Consider the following 23,656-nt stretch of genomic DNA (forward strand, 5'->3'; position numbering starts at 1 on the left):
TTCTATTGATCCTGCTATTCAGTTCACTTTTGAACTTGAGACTTGCAATTCTCTTCCGTTTCTCGACATTCTGGTCACACGTAACACATCCAACTTCAGTACTACGGTTTGCCGTAAATCTTCATCGGTTTGCCTTCCACCACGCTTTAAATCATGTCATCCGACTAAACAAAAGTTAGCTTCATTTTATTCCAATGTTTTCCGTGCTCTTCAAGTTTGCTCCTCTAAACTAGCCCTTGATGAAAAACTAAATTATTTAAAAGCAATAGCTATTGACAGGGGCTTTTCACCCAACATTATTAATCAAGCAGTTAAAAAATTCTAATCTCAACACACTAAAAGGCACACTCTTGTTTTGGGAGATTATAAAAATTCTGTTGTCATTCCCTTCTTTCCATCAATTAGCTATAAAGTTGCACACATTTTGCAGAAATTTAACTTTTGGGGTTGTTTATTCTCCCATCAATAAAATTCCGAGTTCCATACTCAAGGACCCCATTCTGGATATGAATTCCTGGGGTATTTATAGGATTCCTTGCCAGTGTGGTTTAATTTACATTGGCCAAACTAAGAGAGCCTTAAAATTTCGCGTCATGGAACATGAGGCATGTGTTAGAAAAAAGGAAACACAGGTCTTCTGTTGCTCAACATTGTTGGTCCGAAAATGACACTTTCAATTTTTATGCTGCCAAAATTATTCAAAAAACATCTTCCATTGGAGAACTGGATTTTCTAGAGGCATTTCACATTCATAAAAATCTTTGTTCTAGTTAATGATCCTAATTCCAATCCAACTTTGCCTTCAGCCTTTAAAGAAATTATGTTTTAATTCTGGTTTCACCAACAGATGGCGCCACATGCTTATTCTTGTCCAGGCTTTCTTATCTTATCTAATCATTATTTCCTATCTTGTTCATGTGTGGTTTTGCAGCTGAGGATGGTGGTTCGGTAAAGCCATTGAAACTAGTCCTGTGAAAATTTTGTAACTATAACGCTAATTTTTGTTGTTTGACTTCTGAATTAGCATTCCTAGTAGTTTGAAGCTGTAACTGCTGATTGTGCTGTGTCAGACTGAAAAGAGCCGTACAAGTAGTTTGGGCTGGAAAATTCTAGAATTGTGATGTGTTTTTGGAAAATAAATTTTATCAAGTTTTCATTGGTACTGTGTGCATTCAATCCGTTATGAACCCATACACATGTAACAGTATCAAAAATGTAATTGACAGATTTTGAAAATTTTGGTTGATAAAACTGACACATAGTTTTATTTTTCGAAATGGATAAAAAATTAAACATAGTATTTTAAACATCACAGACAAATTTATTCCTGAGGCTCTTAAATAGAATCCCATTAAACAGGTAGTCCTTGCTAATGATATCTTTGTGGCTGCTGTTTTGATATTAGTATATTAATATCTGGCCTAAAATTTTGAAGTTATTTTCAGCTTTAAGCACCAAAACTGAATATTGTAAAATAAAAGTTTAAAAACTATAAAAAAAAATGTACTGAAAATTGATGTTTTTGTTTATTCGTTTCTTTTTACGAAGGGATTTCAGTTGCACCTCTGCTTGCAGATACTTACAAAAGTGTAATTCACTAGAATAATAATGTTCAGTAACACAAACAATAAATTTTGGCCACAGCAATGCTGAATAATTGGTATAGAATGAAAGCAAATGACTGACTTTTTTCCAGATTAATTACTGCTTAAATAATGATTTCTTCAAGAATTTTCTACGAATAGAATCCCCCCCCTTATTAACTAAAATACAGGTATTTTCTAACTTCTGTTATTATCATTAAATTAATAATAATATTTTATCATGAACCCTTTAGCTCATATTATGGATCCCTGAAGTATAACCCCCCTCAGTGAACTCCTGGGGGTCCTTGTGGACCCTTATTGTGAAATGCTGATTTAAACTGTTCTGAAATCCAGAATCGAAGTTCTTTCGAGTCTGTATATCAGACTTTGTATTGTCTGAGTTTACAAAGAGATTTTTAATGTTAATGGAACAAGTGTTGATCATGACTATAAAGAATTTCATGAAAAGTATTAATCAGTGTATTTTTTCCCCCAACAAAAAATTCTTATTCACAGAATGTTAAAAATCTCATGTATTTGAAAAAATAGGGGCAGGCATATAATAGTAGTTTGATTCTAAAGTAATAAAATGGCATGAGAATATTACCAATGTGTTTTAGTTGTTTTTAAATTACTTGTGTGAAAATTTTTTGGCAAGCATATGAAACAAAGCTATAAATTAAAGAATATCACACTGGTAAATCAGGGTGCGTACGGTCCTTAAGAGTCCTTAGATTTTTTTAATCAATTTTTGGTCCATAAAAGTCCTTAATTTTGGCCAAAATCAGCAGAAGGTCCTTAATTTTAATCATCTGAAATTTCTGTCTGTTTTTACGACGTGTCATTTTGAGTGTGAATTAGCATTTTGAGGAATATTTTTTGGTGATTCACTGCTGTATATATGGTTATCTTTTGAATGGGTTCATGAGTTATAATTTGTTTTTATTTCTAATATAAATGACGGGATTCTTGAGTTTCTAAGCAAGAAGTGAAACATTTTGAAATTCATTTTTTCTAGTAAAGAGCTCTTAACTTTTCGCTTTTGGGGGATGTGAATTCTTTTACTAAACGGTTCTAAATTCGGCAACTTTTCAACATTTTGGCGATTTTAAGATTAGTTTCTATAGAAACCTTTTAATTCCGAGATCTGAGAATTTTTCGATGATTTTTTTTAAAACATCGTAACATTGATAAATTTCACTAAAATAATGGTAATATATTGAAATTATATTTAAAAAATAACATTAAAACATTTTTATTTTTCGCTGTCATATTATAAAGTTTCATTTTGGCAACTTATTATACAATATTTTAAATCTGAAAAATAAACAAGGTGTAATACTCTAAAGCATAATTTACAAAACAACTTTTAGCAAGCAAAATTAGCTATGTAATTAATTTAAAATGTCTTGTTTTTAATTTTTTCATAGTAACAGTTTTTCCCATTGTCTCAGAATATTTAAAATTCTCAGAATGTGCATCAGTTTTCTCTATAAAATTAATTTTATACTTTTTCCCTCCTATTTTTTTTTTTCCAAAATATTTCTGACTTTTTGCTGTTACAGAAATGGTAGGGATAATTTTTCTTTAGGATTTTAGACATTGCAGCTTGGAAAGTTTAGAAGGATTTGAAGGCGAGATTTATAGACCCACGATTCTAGAAGATTCGAGAAATATGTGAAAAAATGAAAAATGTCTCCATGGTATCAACACGTGATGGATATATTTTACAGAAAGTTTGCAATGAATTTCTTAATTTTTGGAGAACATCTGGGAAGAACAATGAAAACATAATATTTGAATGTTTTACTTTTGATACTAGAATCTTAACATGTTTATCTTCTCTTTATTTTCTCTACTTTTCACTAGACAGAAGCATGGAAAATATCAAAAATGTTTCAGATCATATCACATGGGCAGGCATTATAGAAAGGGATTTTTTTATTAATAAAGAAATTGAAAACTTACAATTTAAAAGATTCATTTCTTAATGCATCATACACATAGCTGGCACTAGGCATTTTCTCACCTAATGCGATCTCTGTGGATCCTAAATTCTGCTGCCTAGTGCCTTTCTAAATTCTGCTTCCAATGCTTGCTCTAAATTCTAAAAGTTTTGCCATTTCTAGATTTTGTTGTTCGGTGTGTCACTAAATTCTAGAAATTCTGCCACATCAGCTCTGTAACCGGCCTTTACTATATGTATTTCATATTGCTTCTGAATGTTTATATTACTAAAGAAATAAAATTAGCCGCTTTTTCTGTACATTCTAAATGCATTTAGTGTTTTTTAGAATAACAGAAATCCTTAATTAAATCCAAAAATTGTAAAATGAAAAAGAAACGTGTTGAAGAAAGAAACTGAATACGTAAAGGAAATTATTCTTCAAAGATATGTGCAGTTATTATTATGTAAATTACCCAATTGTTTATGATTTCAACCTTTACTATAATTTCCCATTTCTATTTCCTCATATGATAGAATTATTGAGCCAGATTAAATTAAAATTAAATTGTATAATCTTTGATCACTAGTCCACATTATTAGTTTGAATTTGGCTGTTCTTGTTTAATTACGTCATCGTGAGCTGTAAAAAGGATTTTGTTAGCATCAGAACATGCCTTTATGTTATAAGTTCTTTTTAAATAAGATTCTTATTTAAGTCTTTGATATTGTAGTTAATTTCAGAATATCGATAATATGCTTTACGTGTGTCTGGGGTTTTGGACTATTTAACTTTTACCAGATCAGTTAAACACTCATAGATACATTGTGGAGATGTTGACAAGTTAGGAGATAAAGCACGCAGAAACTAGCGAGAGCATTGGTTTGCATATTGAGACAAATCTCTAATTGTTAGAAAAGATGCTTAAAAGAGAAGGAAATCGATATAAACTAGCCAAAATGTCTGGGAAGGCTTCAAATTAAAATGACAGATAAATATTTTGTTGACTGTTGTTGTTTGTAGATTTTAATGTGTAATTATCTGAATATTGTTTAAGAATCTGAGTCATAAATGACATGTATTTTAAACTGTGAAATTTTATTAGATTTTGATTTTAATAGGGCTTTTTTAACAAATATTGTTAAAAAATAAAATTTAATAGTGGTCATGTAAATCCATAATTACTAAGGTTATCAAACTACCTAATTTAATTGTTTATAACTAACTGCTTACTCTTAAAAATTATCTCTACATATTAAAGCGAGTTATTGCCTTTTATTAATACTCACTGTGGTTGCAAGATAAAATATAAAAATGTAAAAATTCAAGTAAAACATATTCTATGCGTCTATTGAGACTTAAAATAAATAATACAAAAGAACTTATCACCTCTGGTGCTTTAATGGCTTATTGGAACCTTAAAGTATATTAACTGTGTTACAACCCTTAGAACTGTCTACGAAGCTTCGGCACTAACTGCATCAAACAGAGCCTGACTAACTTTCAACACTTGCCAACCTTACCTACATCAGGCCTTTCAGGTTTGTTCTAATCAGCAGGTCTCTCTCTAGACAAGCTGCAGCAGTGACAACATTCAGTCTTTTGTTATGAATCATGCTGGTTTTGTTCTTATTTCTCATTTTAACCTATGCAGTTTGAGATGAAATCTACCTGCTTATTTACTAAACCTCTAGATTGACCAAGTATGTAACAAAAATGAGACATAAAAAAATCATAAAGATAACTGTTAGTAAAACGTAAATGTCACTTACCTTCTTTCAAATATGACCAACTATTATAAGTGTAAAATATTTAATGTTACTTAATAAATTGCATAAAGTTTATTTTATTCTCAAACTTATAACAATTATGTTTATTAATTCATGTTTAGTAATAATACTTAGTGATCTATTTTATTTTTAGGATGCTATTACGAAAGTGAAATTCAGGCATAGATAATATCTTCAATTGAATTTATTCAGTTCCCATTTGCTCATGGGTCCTTAAATTTTTTTCATTAATGGTCTTTAAAAGTCCTTAAAAGTACTTAATTTCTGTGTGCAGAAATGTGTACGAACCGTGTAAATCACAAAATAATACAACTGTATAACGTTATAGGGGGAAAAAATCACCCTCAGATTATTTAATTTTTTTTTTTTTTTTTTTTTTTTTTTTTTTAACTGATCCCCTAGGCAAAGGAAAAATGATATAAGAATTTAGAAAGTGAATATCTTGGTCAATTTTTTTTGCACAGGTTGCAAACTTTTTGTGTTTTATTTTTTATGATGATAGTAAAATTTTCTTAAATGTAATTATAGGGGCTGAGGAAACATATAGAAAGCTAAATTTTGTAATTTTTACAAAACTGATGCTTTTGTTTGTAAAGTATTTGTAAAATAAATATAAATTCTGCTAAGTGATTTGCTGCATGGTGTAGTAATTTCAACTGCCTACAGCAGGGGTTCCCAAACTTTTTTAGTTGGCGGCGCACTTAACGGTTTAGTATTTTGTCATGCCGCCCTAGTCATGTTTAACAAAGTGTTGTACAATGTTTGTGTTTTACAACCTACGTACTACATTGTGTCATAGCAAATGGCAATACTTCATTAAAAACGACTCTGTATTGATACTTGATCAGGCACATAAATGAAAACAATCACAATCTGAAGCTCATATAGGTATATATTAAATTGATACACAAGAATATTATTTTATCATTGTTAAAGTAAAATAGGAAAAAAATCAATTGGATGGGTGAGCTTGCTGATCTCCATAAAGTTTTTCAAAGCGAGGGGTAAGACTTGACACTGCCACATTCATTTCTTGCTCCCTGTTGATCTTTGCATGATATTTGCTCTTTATTAGAGCTACAGCTAAAAATCTGGTTTTGCATAAATATGATGTTGCAAAATGAATGAGAATCCTTAAAACTTTGAGAGTTGGATATTTATTATTGATGGTTATCCCAAACTCCACCAAATCGAAACAAGCAAATTTCGTTTTAAGGCTGTTGTTGCAAGAGAGTTCAATGAGACTGTCTTCTTGTTGTGAAGTGAATTCTGATGGAGCTTGAGCATGGAAAAGATTTTGGATCACGAATATTTCTCGATATTGTCTTCCACAAAGTATTTTGGGAAGTATTCAGTGAACTTCGAAAGGTATTCCGTGAAAAGAAACAGCAATTTTTGAGAGACAACAAGGTCGTTGTAGGACGTGTATTTATGCAATTTGTGGAAACAATCTTTTCCGCCATCCTCATTAACTTTTCTTATCCACAAGTGCAGTTTTCTTCTTAATGTTGCAATCTTCTCCAATGGTTTCAAGATGTGTATATTATTGCCTTGTAGAAATACATTTAAGGCATTCAATTTGTCAAATATATTGCACAAATACGCCAATTTTAGTAAAATGTCTGATTCGGAAAGTATCTGGACTTTCATGTCCTTCTTCTGGCAGAAAAGTCTGAATTTCTTGATGTAGCTCGAATACACAGAATAAGACATTTCCACATGAAAGCCATCGTGAACTGTAGTAATATAGCAGTGGTCAGCTCCCATGTCCATGCAAAGTTTTTTGAATAGTTTGGCTTTCAGTGGCCTAGTTTTTATGTATTTTACTACGTCTGCGATATGTCCCAATTCAATTCACAGCTCATTGACTTCGATCTGAGTGCTTCCCTACAGGTGATGCATTGGATTCATATAAGATGCGGTGCTCGCAGTGAGTGCTCGAGACAACTCCTGTCAATGCAACACGATGGTCAAATGCTGGCTTCTGGAAATCTCTCGCATCGGCTAGCTAAGAATTCGCTGTTGCCAAACCGAACCCGAAGTCCATACTCATGAGGAGAGTGTTGGTGTCGGTTTCCTATGCAATGAGCGATTTAGGCAGGGCACACGATTTCAATTTAGATTCCATAAAAGAGTAAACAGGAGTGCCTTGTGGTGCTCACTTTGGTAACCCCTGTTCTACAGTATAAATTCTGAATCAAAGACGTAGCTATTTGATATTGTAATTTTTTTTTTCTTCTTATTGCTTTTTATGAACAAGTATGCACATGTATACTTGTAAGCAAATGTATGTCCCTTTGCATATTCCATTTTTTGCTAAATGCATTTCTTGTTCAAGCTGTGATAAATATTAATATTAGTTTCATTTTTTTATCAATGTAAATTTGCGGTTTATAAATTTTTCTCTCTTTCATCCTCTAGTTTAAAGATATTAACCGTGCTCACAGTATTCTAAGTGATGAGACAAAAAGAAATATTTATGACAGTTATGGATCACTTGGACTTTATGTCGCTGAGCATTTTGGAGAAAGTAACGTCAATGCATATTTTGTTCTTTCAAGCAAATGGTGTAAGGTAAGGACAATATAAGAGAAAGGTTTATGTTTCTTATTAAAAGGCTGTGTTTTTTTAGCTATTATATTTTAACTGAAGGCAGTCATTTTCTAAAATATTTCAATATTTAAATATTGCCCTTCACTATCCAATTTTTTGAATTTCAAATTGCTGGTATTTCAACCTAGGTTTGAATCCCAATAATTAGACTGTCTGCATTCATGTTTTCAATTGTATAATATGAATACAAACCAATATCTGTGGGTAAAAATCTCTCTGCATCTATGTATATGTATTTTTTTAATATTTATTTATATTTGAATTTATTTTAAAGTTCTATTGCACTAAGAATTTTGAGTTATTCAGTATTCTGATGATAAAAAGTTTAATGAAAATGGTTTATATTTTTTAATTTTGGTCATATGATTAAAAAATAGTTTGTAATGTATATAAACATAAGCAGATTTCAAATATAGATATTTCCATAATTTACTATAAAAGTATTCCAAAGAAAATATCATAATGAAATAATACAAGAGGCCACTAAAATACAAGATCTACTAGTTTCCCCTCACCCTTCCCCCTAAAAGATGACTAAAATACAAGATCTACCTCGTTTTCTATATATTTTAGATAAAATTTAAAATATACTCTGTTATTAGGCCAAATTATCATTGAATTATTTTTTTAGGCACTTTGTGCATTCTGTGCTATAATAACAGGGTGTTACTGCTGTTGTTGCTGTTTCTGTTGCTGCTTTAACTTCTGCTGTGGTAAATGTAAACCTGAAATACCTGATGAAGAAGAAGAATGTGACAAGGTATGTTTGTACAATTTTAAAGCAGTATAGTATTGCTACGATTTCATAATTCTGAAAGTAAAGTTATATGATTGTTGAAAAATATGTCATTGGTTATAGGCTGAAAATGGCTCTGATGAAGAGGAACAAGGGTTAAAGTCTCAAGATAAATCAGAAGTGAGTTTAATATCTTTTAGGAACTACTCTTATATGAGATCTCAGGCCGCCAAATTCTAAACATTTTTGGCGAGAAACTCCATGCTGCCATATTACTACCTAAATTTTTTGTCCCCATTTTGAATTATAAGGCTAAAATGTCTCCAAAAACGCAGTTTTTGCATATGCAAAAACCATGTTTTGAAGACACAATTTAAGCTAAAAATCCAAAACACAAACATAAAATTTAGATAGCAAAGACATAAAGTTTCTAACCAAAAATATTTGACTAGTATCCATGTACACAGCGATACGTTTTAACTTCAAAAAAACATCTGCAAATTGCACATTCTAGGCAGCGAAGGAATCTATGAACTACGTACACCTCGCTTCAATAAATTAACATAACAACAATAAATTTCAAAGAATACCATGTACACAGCATTCTGTTTAAATTTAAAAAAATCTACGAATAGCACAATCTAGCCATTACGCACAAATCAACCAACTAAACTAAACTAAATTATAAACAATTCAAAAAACAACAATAAGAACAGAAATTCATAGTAAAAAACAATGAACATAACATTCTACAAAATAAAAATGGTAAAATAAAATGCACTTACCACAATACATTCCTGAATAAAATTTCGCCAGTCACACAACGTCTCTGAACAAAAGTGCCATGATTTTGCTATATCACATGTCTTTCTGATATTCAAAATTTCGAAAAAAAAAGTTAACTTACTACACAAAAACCACAATCAAAATCTTAAAACTTTGCTGACAGCCACATACTTTAGCAGCAACCATTTAACTGCAAATCCACACAAGAACTATCAGAAACGCCTTCTTCGTCCGAGTTCTCATAGCAGCTCTGCATTTCAGACTCCATTTTAAAAGTCCCATAGAAATTCCACAAATTCACTTCAATTCTCATAAACACACTCGTGAACAAAAGATTCGTTAACAACTCCTACGTCGTACCTTTTAATATTAAATTTATTTTCCACACTATCTAAAATACGTGACTGAAATCTTCTCATTACGTCTATCATTGCAACAACATTTCAAAGCACGCACGACACGAACCAACGAGCAATTGAACTTCTCCAGCAAAAGATTTTTCAACGTCAACAGCTTTACCATACAATACGCAGTCATGCCAAAAACTAGCGCAGAACACATATCGCGACATATGGTGATATTAAAGCGCATGTAAGAGTAGAGTCGTCTTTTAAATATAAAATTGAATTTTATGTAATGAAAACAAACAAACCAACCAAACAAAAAAAAAAAAAAAAAAGATTAAGCGTATGAATTTATTTGAAAGCTAGACTCTAAAAATATTTCATTTGCTGAAAAAAAAAAATGTTTCTCTTTTATATTTACAGTAAAATATTTATTTATGTTTTTAAACCTAAATAGATGGTGTTTTGCTTGTTTGTTAATATTTAGGAAGGATTAAATGGAGTAAACAGATTACACAATGTTTTCTTTTCCTTTTTAATTTTTCAGTAAGGAATAGGAATCTATAAAGATAGGCATTAAAACTCATTTTATTTTTTTAATATTGTTGGTTGTGCATTAGCACTGAAGTCGTAATGAGTACGTTTCCTCAAGCACAGTTTTCATTAAAGAATCATAAGTCAAAAAATTAACTATGAAATCTTTATTTAATAAAATAGGATAATTTTGCTTAACTTAAGCATAACAAAATGTAATAATCTTCACAGACATTAAAAATTGAAGTATCGAAAAGGAGATAACTTACATAGAATCATCATCAGTCCTAAATATCAGGCTTACCTATTTTATGCAATAAGAAAAGAAAAGAAGAACAGGAACATACTCCGACATAGTACCTGAAAAGAGAAAGTACTAACTGTATTAGACCTTTGGCTGGGTACAAGTAACTAGGGTGAAAATCGAATATACTGCATTGCTCACGAACTTTACTTTCTCTCGCCAATATGTGTCTTGGTGCACGTTCATTTCGTATGCCTTTCGAGTTTCATTATGCAAAATACCTAAATTTATGCTAACAAATATAAAAGTGTTTAAATCTATTCCTGGTTAAAAAGCATATCTCGCCTTGATTAAAAAGCGTAAAAAATAAATAAAATATAACACATACAGTAGAAACTCAAAATATCTGAACTAATATGTACTACAACTCACCCAGCTATTTGAAAAATTTGGATAATTTTAACATTTCTTATGTGTTGGCTATAAAAGACAAATATATAATAGAAGAGGGAAATTTTGTTTCATTTTGAAAAACTGTGCAGTTTAAATAAAACATCCTGCCCTCTTCGGAAAACATGGAAATGTACATTTTTTTAACAGAATCGAATAGTGAAGCTATTTTTCATCTTTTAAATTACAAGACCCATATCTCTGTTAACAACATATAAAATAGTGAATTCAGTTATATTTACTTAGGCCATTAAACTAAATGCGCAGCTCACCGGCCTTATGTAGTTTTTACCTGGCTGCGAGTAAATGTAGTATTTCCCGAAATTGCTGGAAGGCATATGAGGCCGAGTACGTGTGGCAGTATATTATGCTAGTTCTGTTAAGATATTATGTGTGTGAATAAAGTTATGTTTAGCAATGCGGAGTCATGTCTTTAAAGGATATACACTGAGCCATAACCCCCACGTACCATAAATTGGTGATCCGGCTACTGGCATGAAGCTTCGTACTGGTTGTTCATTCAGGAGCTTGGTTCCAGAACTTTCGTGTTTTTCCCTTCACGCACTGTCATGGAGGTGTCTGCAGCCTTCAAGATACCAATTTACAATCCTATTGACCAGGCATTGCGATTTGTTATGTGCGAATCAACTTTTACTTTAGCAGCGCATAAGCCTGTTACGGACCCAAAGACGAAATTCAATTTCTGCATTGCTCATTTGCTTCGTTGGTTCGAGATATCATACTCCGGGAACACACAGATTCTTCTTAAGATCTCAAAGTTGCGATTAAAGAATGATGCGATTAAAGCAGTACCAATGAAATCCGGAAATTACTCGCCGGCGAGCAACATGGAAACAGGAAGCTATCAGAATTGCTTCATGTCATGACAAGGCATGCTGAAAAATACAGTGTGTCTGACTCATTGTTACTGGAGTTATTCATGCAGCAGATGCCGCCAAATGTCCAATTTATTCTAGCGTCGATGGAGGCTCTTGATTCGTCGAAAGCTGCCAGCATTGCTGATAGAATATTGGAAATTCGCTCAGGTAAGCGAAGTTGCTTCACCTGTATCTGACATGTATCTAATAATTCAAATTAGATGCCTTACTGGAGGAGGTCTGCAAATTGTGTGGTGAGGTTTTGTCTCTACGACGATCACACAGTGTTTCTAAAAATCGCTATAACAGGAAGGGAAGCCCTACAGCTAAAGCTGCTTCAAATTTTCCTATTGCTGGTATCATTGCAAATTTAGTGATAAAGCTAAAACACGTGTTCCACCATATGTGTTCCAGGGAAAGTGTAATGGCGACTTGCGCTTTACCTTCCGAGTCTCATCCCCTTTTCATTAGAGACAGAAAATCAAATAGAATATTTTTGTGCGGCACTGGCTCAGATGTCAGTCTTCTTTCAGCAACCAAACATGAAGCGTGTCAAACACCTATCATGACTTTTTCTGCAGCCAATGGTACTCCTATTCAAGTTTACGGACAAAAATCTCTTTAAGTATTGACCTTGGACTTCTTCGCTATTTTTTATTTTACTTTTTATATGTGTAAAGTGTCAACAAATATTATTTATTGAATCTGATTTTTTGCATTACGTTTATTTATTACCTGATTTAAAGAACAAAAAGCTTGTTGATTTAAAAATGTGTTTAAAAATTAATTGCAGTATAATTAACACACATGTATATTCTGTTAAAACAATTATTACAAATTGTGTTTATGATAAATTACTGTCTAACTATCCTTCACTATTGAAGCTTCCTGATCTTAATGAGACTGTTAAACATAATACTATGCATTTTATTGAAACTATTGGTTCTCCCCTTTCATGTAAGCTCAGGAGACTAACTTCAGATAGATTAAAAATTGCTAAGCATAAAGTTTAAAAATCATCGATTTATGTCATATGCAACACATCAAAAGTAATTACAGCTGTCCTCTTCACATGAATAGGACAGGCGTAATTACTTCACATGTTGAAGAAAGGCACAAATGAATTGAGACTTGTGGGGGACTTTCAAAGCCTAAATGCTCAGACAGTGAAGGATAAGTATCCTATTCCCAACATGTGTGATTTTGCAGCAGAGTTACATGGAGCAAAGTTATTTTCTCGATTAGGTATTTTGGTTAAAACCTATCATCAAATACCAATTAATCCCTCTGATATCCATAAAACGGCTATTGCCAAACCTTTTGGACTTTTTGAGAGCACAAGAATGCAGTTTGACTTACGCAATGCAGCTGCAATCTTTTAATGCTTTATTGATGAAGTAATTCGTGAGCTGCCAGGAGTATTTGCTTTTGTTGACGATATATTGATTGCATCAAAGGACAAAACTGAGCATTTGATACACTTGAAAGTTCTTTTTGAAAGATTGAGTAATTATGAATTAAGAATTAATGTATCTAAATGTAATTTTGGTTTAACATCTTTAGAGTTTTGGCGTTTTCATGTATATGAGCAGGGTTTAAAACCTTTACTCGACAAAGTAGAAACCATTCAAAACTTTCCTAAACCAAACACCTTAACTTAGTTAAGGAAATTTCTCGGCATGTTTAATTTTTACAGACGTTTTGTCCCAAGAGCTTCACATGTTTTAGCTTCCTTGAATAGGTTATAGGAAGGCCGCATTAATAAAAGGAAAACTTCACAACCAAACAAAACAAAAGAGTACCCTCTCGAATGGGACCACAAAGCTGAGAAAGCATTCGAAAATTCAAACAAGTACAATTGCTGAGGCAACTCTTCTCAAACACCCTATTCCTGGCTCAACTTTGTACTGATGCATCAGACATTGCGGTTGGTAGCTGATTAATGTAATTGCATAATTCAGTTTGGGAACCCATTGCGTTTCTATTTGTTAAACTCAGCAAAAGTCAAAAGAAATGGTCAACTTATGATCGAAAACTATTGACTATTTATTTGTCTATTAGGAAGTTTCAGCGCATGCTTGAAGGCAGGGCCTTTACAATTTACTCTGACCAAAAGCCCTTAACCTATGCTTTTAAGCAGAAGCCCAAAAAGTGTTCTCCACGACATTTTCGTCATCTTGATTTTATAGGCCAATTTTCCACTGACAATACATCAAAGGTCGTGATAATATCATCGCTGATGCCTTATATAGGGTAGAAATAAATTCAGTATCTGATAATCAGCACATTGATTATAAAAATGTTATGTGAAGCACAAATTCAGGACTCTGAAATTCAAAATTCTTTATCTCGATCATCACCAGTTTTTAAGCTAGAGAAACATTATTTTCCTCTAGAAGATGTTACTCTTTACTGTAATATGGACATAGGTATACCTCGCTCGTTCATTCCTGAATCTTTTCGCTTTAACATTTTTCTGCAGATTCACTGTTTTTCTCATATCGGTATTTCAACTTCAACAAAACTAATTATCAAGTGCTATTTTCGGTCTAATATGAAGAAATTTATTAAAACTGCAGTTCAATCATGTCTGCAGTGCCAACATTCTAAAATTCACAGACATTCAAAATCATCATTGGGTAATTTTTCCTTGCCTGATGCAAGATTTGCACATATCCATATTGATTTCATAGGTCCTCTTCCACCGTCTGAAGGTAACCATTATTGTAGGACAATTATTGATAGGTGTACCAGATGGCCAGAAGTTATACCTACTGCCAACATGCCACCTCAGACGACTTGCAAAGTGTTAGTGCATAACTGAATAGCTAGATTTGGCTGCCCCGTATCAACAACAACTGCTCAAAGCTGAAATTTTGAATCTCATTTAAGGATTTAATGAAGATTTTGGGTACACATCGCATCGCATTAGAACTACTGCTTATCATCCTCAGTCCAATGAGCTGACTGAGAGATTTCACAGGTAACTTAAAAGTTCAATAATGGCTCATAACAACCCAAAATGGACTGAAATTCTGCCTATTGTGCTGTTAGGTATCAGATCTGCCAATAAGAAAGATATATATGCTACTTAAGCTGAACTGGTCTATGCTATTTGTGCTGAACTCCTACTGAATTTTATGTGCCACAGCTTTGTTCAGTCATGTATTTAGTTAGACCAATTCTAACCTCTAGGTATGTTCAACCATCAATTTATGTACACCCGCACTTCAAATCTGTTCTTATATATTTCTGCTTATCGAGTCCATTAAACCTCCTCCACCTTACACCGGTCGTCATGCTGTGGTTAAACGAATGGACAAAAATTTTATTATTGAGGTAAATAACAAAAAGATTACAGTTTCAATTGATCGTTTTAAACCAGCATATATGTTGTCAGAACGTATAGATTCACCTATAATTCCTCCGTTTCCACAGGAAGTCTGCAAAGACTCAAACTTCCTCAAAAACAAGTAGTTAACCGCAGTGGACATCGTGTTCATTTTTCTGAAAAAGAAAAGCTATTAATATTGAAACGGCATTTTGCATCGAATCTTTAAAAGCATTGAATCACTTTTCAAATTATTGCCACCAAATATTATCTATTGCCTTGTATTATATTTAAAGAAATTAAATAATGAAGAATCTGCAAGAATGCATGTAGGTTTCTTGCATTGTGGAAAAACAGCAGTACCTAGGGCCATCAAATTTGAATAACATAATCCTCCGCCTGAAATATAAGCACCTGGAAGCCCGAATTTTGAATTTGTTTTATTATTTATTTCATATTTTGTAAAACTTTAATGAATTTTTTATTTAAAAAACTTGACGATTTCAAAGTGAGTAGTGGCAACACTGTACGGAATAAAGCATTTTTATCTCCAGGTGCAAGACTCTTTCAGAAATCCTAAAGTTATAATGTTTTTAAGTATTGTTAACCCAAATGCTGTCAAAATATGTGTATGTGTGTAAATGGGGGGGGGAACCTTTGTGCTTAATATAAAATCTGAAAACTTTATTTTGAAACTTTTTTTTTTTTTTTGGTTGCTTGAGTTTTCGAATTTACTTAGAACACTTCCAGTATTCCGGGCTGTGGTTTTAATATTATTGCCTTCGACCAGTGGTGGGCAAAAGCCAACCTATAAGTTGAATGTAGCCCTTTTAATTGGTAATCCGGCCTTTGTAAAATCCTGTGTACCTGATTTCATACGCAAACTGCCAAAATCCGTAGTGCAAGTGTGCATCTATTGTTACAGTGCATATGCACATATATATTTGTATGACTATACCAGCAGTTAACTTAAACTGAAAACACTAGATATGCTAAAAAGCATGTGTGTCCACCAGAGAATATAGTTTTATCATGTCTTGCAGCATTAATTTAAAAAATAATCACTGAAATATGAATGTTAAAATAAAATTACTGATCGGAAAGGGAGCCTAGGAAAAGAACATTTCATATCTAAATTTATTAGATTATGTCAAAAAGGATTTAGTTTTATTTGGATTGACCTATTGGTTATTGGCTGAAAGAACCTTTTATCTGTAAAGAAATGTACAAAAAATAAATATCCAAACATGGGAAAAAATATTGCAAAAATGCATATCCCTTGATAGGATTTACTCTTCTCTAAGCATCTATATAAACACTCATTGTGGTTTACTTTGCATATTGGTGAGGGTGGGTAGTTATTTAGTTTTGTAATTATTGCATGAAAATGTTTTTGCATTATAAATCAATCATTCATCATTGTGAATATGTAATCATAATAGGTATTTTTACTGTGGGACACTTTTATGCTTATTTCATAATATTAGATAAAAAAAAATTACAGGACATGTAAAATTTAGGGTGCAGTTAAAAAGACTAGCATAATTTCACAATGCATTGAAATGGATAATGATATTTTATTATATTTTGTATTTTAAAATATAATAAAATATATATTATATTTTAAAATATGTATTGTAAAATAATAATGATTGGTTAATATTTAATTAACAGAATGCTTCATCTTCAAATGTGCCTGTCACAAGTCAACCAACTTCTTCTGAAAAGTCTGCTGCTATACCACTACCACCACCTGAAAGTGCAGTTTCAGAGAAAACTAGTCTTAATTCTACTCCTCAGCCTACATATGCCACAGGGCAAAGTCCTGCAGGAAGTGATAGTTAGAAAATTTTGTAACATGTAGGACTATTAATTTTATGTAAAGCTAATATTTTATTATCTATTGTAAATTTTCTTAATTTCATGAATTTCTATAATACTAAATTAGTCTTTTGAACAATATATTTATTTAATTTTATCCATATCAGAATTGGAAATTTCGTATAAATTATTGGATGTATGTATATAGTATGTATGTATATTTCAATTTTTTAATTAACTCATAAATGTTTTGTGTTCCCTCATGTTTTATATGCTTGTTACTTTAAAGTGATGCTTGTAACTATTAAATGTTTTTAATACCTTTCTAAAACACATGATGTTGTATAAAGCGCATGCTTGTTTTTATGAATATTTTTTTTTCCCTTTATATTATTTCATAGTTTAACAACTCCGGTCTGTAAGGGAATCATAATATCGGATAGTATTAATTAGTGTTTTTGTCATATGTTTGAGAAAGATTAAATTGCTTTTATAAAAATAAAATTTGATTAATCTGGTTTCTACATTGTTTTATTTAATTTGTATTTGAATAATATTTGTTGCTGATTTACTTAAATGTTTGTTAATGGGCTCTAAGAAAGTATTTTTCAGAAGGTATTGACATCTCTGATATTGATGACTATTTATTTGATGGCAAAATTACACTGCCGCCCGTTAAAATTGCAACACCATTAAGGAATGATCTGACGGACAGCAAAATAACATGAAAGGAAGAAGAGGTTGGGATATGCAAATGATTAGAATTTCAGCGCATTTAGATGACACAGGAGGGAGAAATGACATTTGAAGCACTGCATAAAAGAAAAGTTGTGTAGTGGATTTATCATTTGGAAACCGCTTTGTGAGGTCGGAGTTTGCTCAGAAAATATTGTATTGTGCCTCGAATAATAATAAGAAATGTTTATCAGCAAGTTTTGGAATTCAGTAGAGGCAGGATCGCTCCCTATTGAGAGTGTGGATTATCATTCTGTGATATTCCCTGTCACACTGGTTGTCATCCAACCACTGTCATGCAAATATGGCGTCAATGGATTGCTGAGGGCCATACTGAAGAGCATGCAGGTCCTCAACACCCTCTCGTGATTTGACCTGAGAGGATAGACATTGTAAGGTCAGCCCTGCAAAACCGTACGACCACATCATAGACCATTTAGACCATTTGTCAGGAAATGGATTTGTTTGCAGCACATCCAGTATCAGCTTGTAAGGTGCACCGATGTGTGCAGCAGCATGGACTTATCAGCAGGGTGACCATTACATCGGCTTCCCTTGACAATGCAGCATAGAGAGAGAGAGGCAGTGACTCTGATGCACCAGACGACAAAGCTGTGTACAGGAGTGGCACAATGGTCACCTTTTCAAACGAGTCCTAGTTCTACGTGCAGTATTCTGATGGCCGTAGATGTGTCTGGAGTGTCCAAGGAGACTGCACATCACCTGCTTGCATTTGATAACGGCATAAGGGCTCTGCTGCACCTGGTATGATGGTTTGGGCATCATTGAATACACGACATGTATATCTCTAGTTCGGATCGACGGTAATTTGAACGCAGTAATTTTTTTTAAAGAACAGTAATTTGAACGAAGTAATTTTTTTAAAAAATTGAAGTTTTTAAATACTTAAAAATTTTGTATTAATAGATTCCCACTTCATTATTTTAAATTTGAAGAATTCTGTTATTATTTTTTATATTTATCCGGCTATAATTCAGAAATGTATTGATAATTCTTTCAGCTTCTCCTTCACAAAGACTAAAATGTTATCAACTGTTATTTAATGTTATGTGAATTTTGTGTTATTTATATATTAGTTTACTTCAGCTTTATTTTCCAAGTTATTGATTCACTTGTTTCTAATTTTTGCCTTCTTAGAAAATGTACTACATTTCAGTCATATTAATTCTATATATTTTATTTCTTTTTTACATGTATGAGTGTCTCTATATGTAAGTGAGGAGCGACAATTAAATAATGTGACTGTGCATTCTCAGGCCATTAGGTTTGATGAGGTAGAATGAAGGTGTAATGTAATTGATCTTAATGCTTCCAGTACAGGTGGCTCTATCCAGTTTAGTTGCTTGCTAATCCTTGCTTGAATTGGATGTTGTTTTGTTGTAATATCATGATAAGCTTAAAAATTGTGCATTATAATAATATCAAATTTCTCATGATCCAAATTCCTCTTCCAATTGAATAATTTCAATTATTGAAGAAAGTGTTTGCCGATAATTGCATCTCACTCATTCGAGTTTTCCAGTAGTACAAGTGATTTTTAGAAGGTTGGGAGAAAGTTGATGAATGTTCTGGTTGATCTATGACATTAGGAATTAAGGAGAAAGTCAAGAAAATTAAAGAAACTGCAAGAAAGACCAATGTTTGAGTATTCAGGTGATGGCTGTTTGCCAAAGTTGATATTCCGCACTTAAAATGTCAGTGTCCCACATATCAGAAGAAAATATATTTAAAAGTGTTTAATTTTCTTTATTCTGATTAGAGATGGAATTTATTATTGGTGGGAATTAAAATATTAAAAGAATTAAATATTTTTTGTGATTAATAAAACATGCAAGATCTCACTATCCAAGAATTAATTAATTAAAGAGTGATAATCGAAAATAAGTTTGGAGTAGTTCAGTTATACTGTTCAAATGACATATTTGATTACATGCCAATCATGCAAGAAAAATTTCACTTTTTTTCATTGATCTCTTTCAGAACAGTCACCAACTTTGAATAAATTGCCCGGAACACTTTTTCTGCATTGTCATGAATTTCTTGTAGTTCTCTGAAAACATATTTACATAATTGAATAGCTGTAGAGAGATATATTGATTTTAAATATAAGTTCTATTTAATGGCAATGTATATGAATATATTTTTGGATTTGAAAATAATTGCGACCACAAAAGCAGAACATTTTAAGGAATTCATATATACAGTGTATAAGCCCTGAAAGATTATTCCTTATTATGTATTGTTTTTAGTGCACGAAACAAAGATTTTTAGTAATTCCACCATAACACATTCATGTGCATTTATCTAAGAAGTGGAATAAAGTTCAGGGATATTCTTTTTGAAGATGGCACAAATTGGATATATTTTCTTACAAAAGACTTTTTTTTTTTTTTAATTCTCAATAAAAGAATAACGTGTTTATATCACTCCCAAACAATTGCGAATATCTTTAATGTGATATGCACCAGAAATTGCCCAGTTTAAGAAATGAGAAGTACAATGCACCCGAAGTTTTGAAGGTGATCTTTCTCGTGTACACTTGTGAATATCCCAGATATGGTTGCAGCACCATCATAGCAGTGACTTCTCATGTATTTCAAATATAAATCTAAGTCTATTGAAACCAAATTATGTATAATGCTATTAGTCAAATCATCCACATTAGTCTCCACATGTTGACACTACAAATATAAATTGTAAAATATTTTCTATTAGTTTTTTTTTTTAAAGCTGTAATGCATATCTTGCCCAAATAGGTACTTGTTTTTATGAAGAAATGAGTACTACATTTGGATTTTAAGGATCGTTTCCAAAGTAATTTTGTTTTTCAAAGCGTTTATGTTTTTATTTTAATTTTTGTTGAAATGTAAATAGCATTGCTGCTGCAGGATTCTAAATAATTTCTAATGCATCATCTTCTGTATCTTCAAAATCTAAAGAGTTGTCAAAAGTTTTCTTCATTCTGATGAGATGAGATTACAATAATTTATGTTCATTTGCTCAGGATCATGAACACCTGCTAAAGATAATGCATTAGTCTCATCGAAGTTTTTGTCATATGGATAAGCCTTTTTCGATTTTCTTTAGATTGATCAGAAGTAGCAACAGGTATTTGGGAATCGCAGATTTTTTCATTAAATTTTCTCCAGTTCCAAAAATGCCTATTTACTAATTATCCTTAAGTTTAAAGGGCCTACATATTCTGCAAATATTATTAAATGTATACTATACTATACACTCCATCATAATTTTAAAATAAGATAGATGAGGGTGCTCAAATAATAAAGTATGTTTAAATTTTCTGTTTACATATTCTTTGTGAAGAACGTGGAAACATGTACTTTCTTTTGGAGCACAAGTAGTTTCAAGAAAATCAAAGTTTTCCTCTTCAGTCAGTGAATTTACAATTTACAAATTCTGATATGTCATATTTTTAATGGAAAAAGATTTTAATTTTAGCTAAAAATTTCATAGAGGTATCTGAATTAGAAGCAAAAGTATTTGTAGAAAAACTTTGCGTATGAATTTTCACTTTACCTTTTTGAGCCAACATTCTCAAATTATCACTCAGTATGCAGTACTTATTTGCTTGAATTAGACTTTTCAATTTTGTGACAGTTTCCTAAATTATTTACAAGAAAACATTGTTTCGTCTTATTTTGAAATTAGTGTATCAACCCAGATTGACTGTATCACTCTGTCGTATGGGGCTACTGGGAATTTGAGGAATTTCCTAACACATTGGTAGCCCACCAGTGACCAAGCAGTAAAGTAGCTGAACACTGGTAGCTCGGTCTGAGGAATGAATCCCACGAATGGGCTGGCTGCATGGGCATTTTCGTTGTTTTCCCCATGTGCAACGTGTATACGAGCCAGTTTTCCTTAGAAAGTCCTCCGCATAAGCATCCCTATCCGTAGGCAGATAGCCCTAGTGTGCTTTGCCATAATTAACCCTGGAATACTATACTGGGGTACTAGATTCCCCAGATCATTTGTTTTTTCTGATTTTCAGGAGATAGTCAATATTGTATTTAAGTGTCATTATTAATGAAAGAGTGAGTATATATAATACAAACCTAATTAAAGTATTTTTTTATCCTATTACTACACAGTTCCTCAGTGTAGTATAAATGTCCTCAGCAACTACTGTAGTATTCCAAGGTTAAATAAACCAAACCAAACCTAAACATTGGTGACCAGAGTCAACCCTGTCGCCTGATATTGATGGCTTAAAAATAGATGAAATATTAATCATAAATCCAAAATTCATGCAACAAAAAGAAATAAACTCATTGTGAGACAAAGATTTAATGACACTAAAATGTATAATATAAAAATAAGTTAATGAGTTCAAAAGATAAACTAACAGTAAACTCATCGTCTTAACCCTGTCGTCCTCAGTTCATCACATATTCATAACTGATGGATCTAATTCTGTACTCCATAGCATAAAGTAGGGAATTTTTATGTCCTGTCACCCTCACAACTTAATGATCCTGGCACATTTATGCAAATCGGTGATTGTTCACTAAAATCTTTACATGGGCATCATGTCATCTTGATGCAACTTGCATTTTTTATGACACAAATAAGATTTCTCAAGGGTGCTGGGCACATCTTGTGTTTTTACAAATGATGACTAATTTGCTCAGAGGTGCCATAAGTGCCTGTTTCGTAATTGTTTTCCAGGACTACTTTGGAAAATAAGATCTCATGTGAGCTGGGGCTTCATTCAGAGGCTAGCAACAGGACTGTAGCTGACTGTTCATGATCATACAAAATACTTTAACAGGGTTCATGCAGTCTTTGAAAGCCCTTAGGTGTTTTGGAATCAATTTTTTGATCCTTCAAAGTCTTTAATTTTGGCCAAAATTTGCAGAAGGTCCTTAATTTTAATCATCTGAAATTTCTGTCTTATTTTTACGACTGCTGTTTTGAATGTGAATTATCATTATGGAGGAATATTTTTGAGAGTTCACTGACAAATATGATTAACTTTGGTTTTTGCTATTACAGAATTGATAGGTATAATTTTTGTTTAGGATTTTACACATTGCAACTTGGAAAGATTAGGATTTGAAGGCAAGATTTACAGATCCACAATCCTAGAATTCTCCAGAAAAAATTGACAAAATGAAAATATCTTCATTGTCTTAACACATAACGGATGTATTTTACAGAAAGTTTGTGATGAATTTCTTACATTTTGGGAAACTTTTGAAAAGACAATGAAAACGTAATGTTTGAATGTTGTATTTCTGATACTAGAAGTTTTTTTCTTAACAAGTTTATCTTCCCTTTATTTTCTCAACTTTTCACTAGACCAAGTATGGAAAATATCAAAAATATTTCTAATCTTTTCGCATGGATAGGCATTTGTAAAAAAGAATTTTTCTATTAATAAAGAAATTGAAAACTGACAACTTAAAAGATTCACCTTGTATGTCTCAATGGATCATACAGAGGGCTTTTTCCCACTTGATGCAATCTCTGTGGTTCCTAAATTATGCTCTCACTGCCTGTCCTAATTCTAAAAGTTTTGCCATTTCTAGATTTTTGTTGCTCGGTTTGTCACAAAATTCTAAAAATTCTGCCTCGTCGCCCCTGAAAGTAGCTGTTATACCTCATTTCATATTTATCAGCTTTTTCTTTACATTTTAAATGCAATTTAATGTTTTATAATAACAGAAATCTTTAATTCCAAAAATTCTTAAGTGAAGAGAAAATGAATTGAAGAAAGAAACTGAATGCATAAAGAGGAAGAAAGTTATTCTTCGATGATATGGCACAGTTATTATTATGCATATTAACCAGTTGTATATAGTTTTAGCCTTTATTATA

The 23,656-nt window shown here is 32.1% G+C and overlaps 1 protein-coding gene across 3 annotated transcripts in view; it reads left to right on the plus strand.

Moving 5' to 3' along the window:
• LOC118198528 (dnaJ homolog subfamily C member 5-like) overlaps positions 1-17,579 on the plus strand; it is a 68,073-nt gene extending 50,494 nt beyond the window's left edge. For all 3 annotated transcript variants that reach the window (XM_085827661.1, XM_085827660.1, XM_085827662.1), the window contains exons 5-8: positions 7,744-7,896; positions 8,567-8,695; positions 8,795-8,851; positions 16,913-17,579. In XM_085827661.1, coding sequence (XP_085683787.1) covers positions 7,744-7,896; positions 8,567-8,695; positions 8,795-8,851; positions 16,913-17,083 — 510 coding nt within the window. In that variant the 3' untranslated portion in view covers positions 17,084-17,579. The remainder of the gene's footprint in view (positions 1-7,743; positions 7,897-8,566; positions 8,696-8,794; positions 8,852-16,912) is intronic.
• Positions 17,580-23,656: the final 6,077 nt, after the last annotated feature.

Source organism: Stegodyphus dumicola, chromosome 12 (genome assembly GCF_044657685.1).
Source record: "Stegodyphus dumicola isolate Sdum_Otavi_A_Nest chromosome 12, ASM4465768v1".
NCBI classification, from domain to species: Eukaryota; Metazoa; Arthropoda; class Arachnida; order Araneae; family Eresidae; genus Stegodyphus; species Stegodyphus dumicola.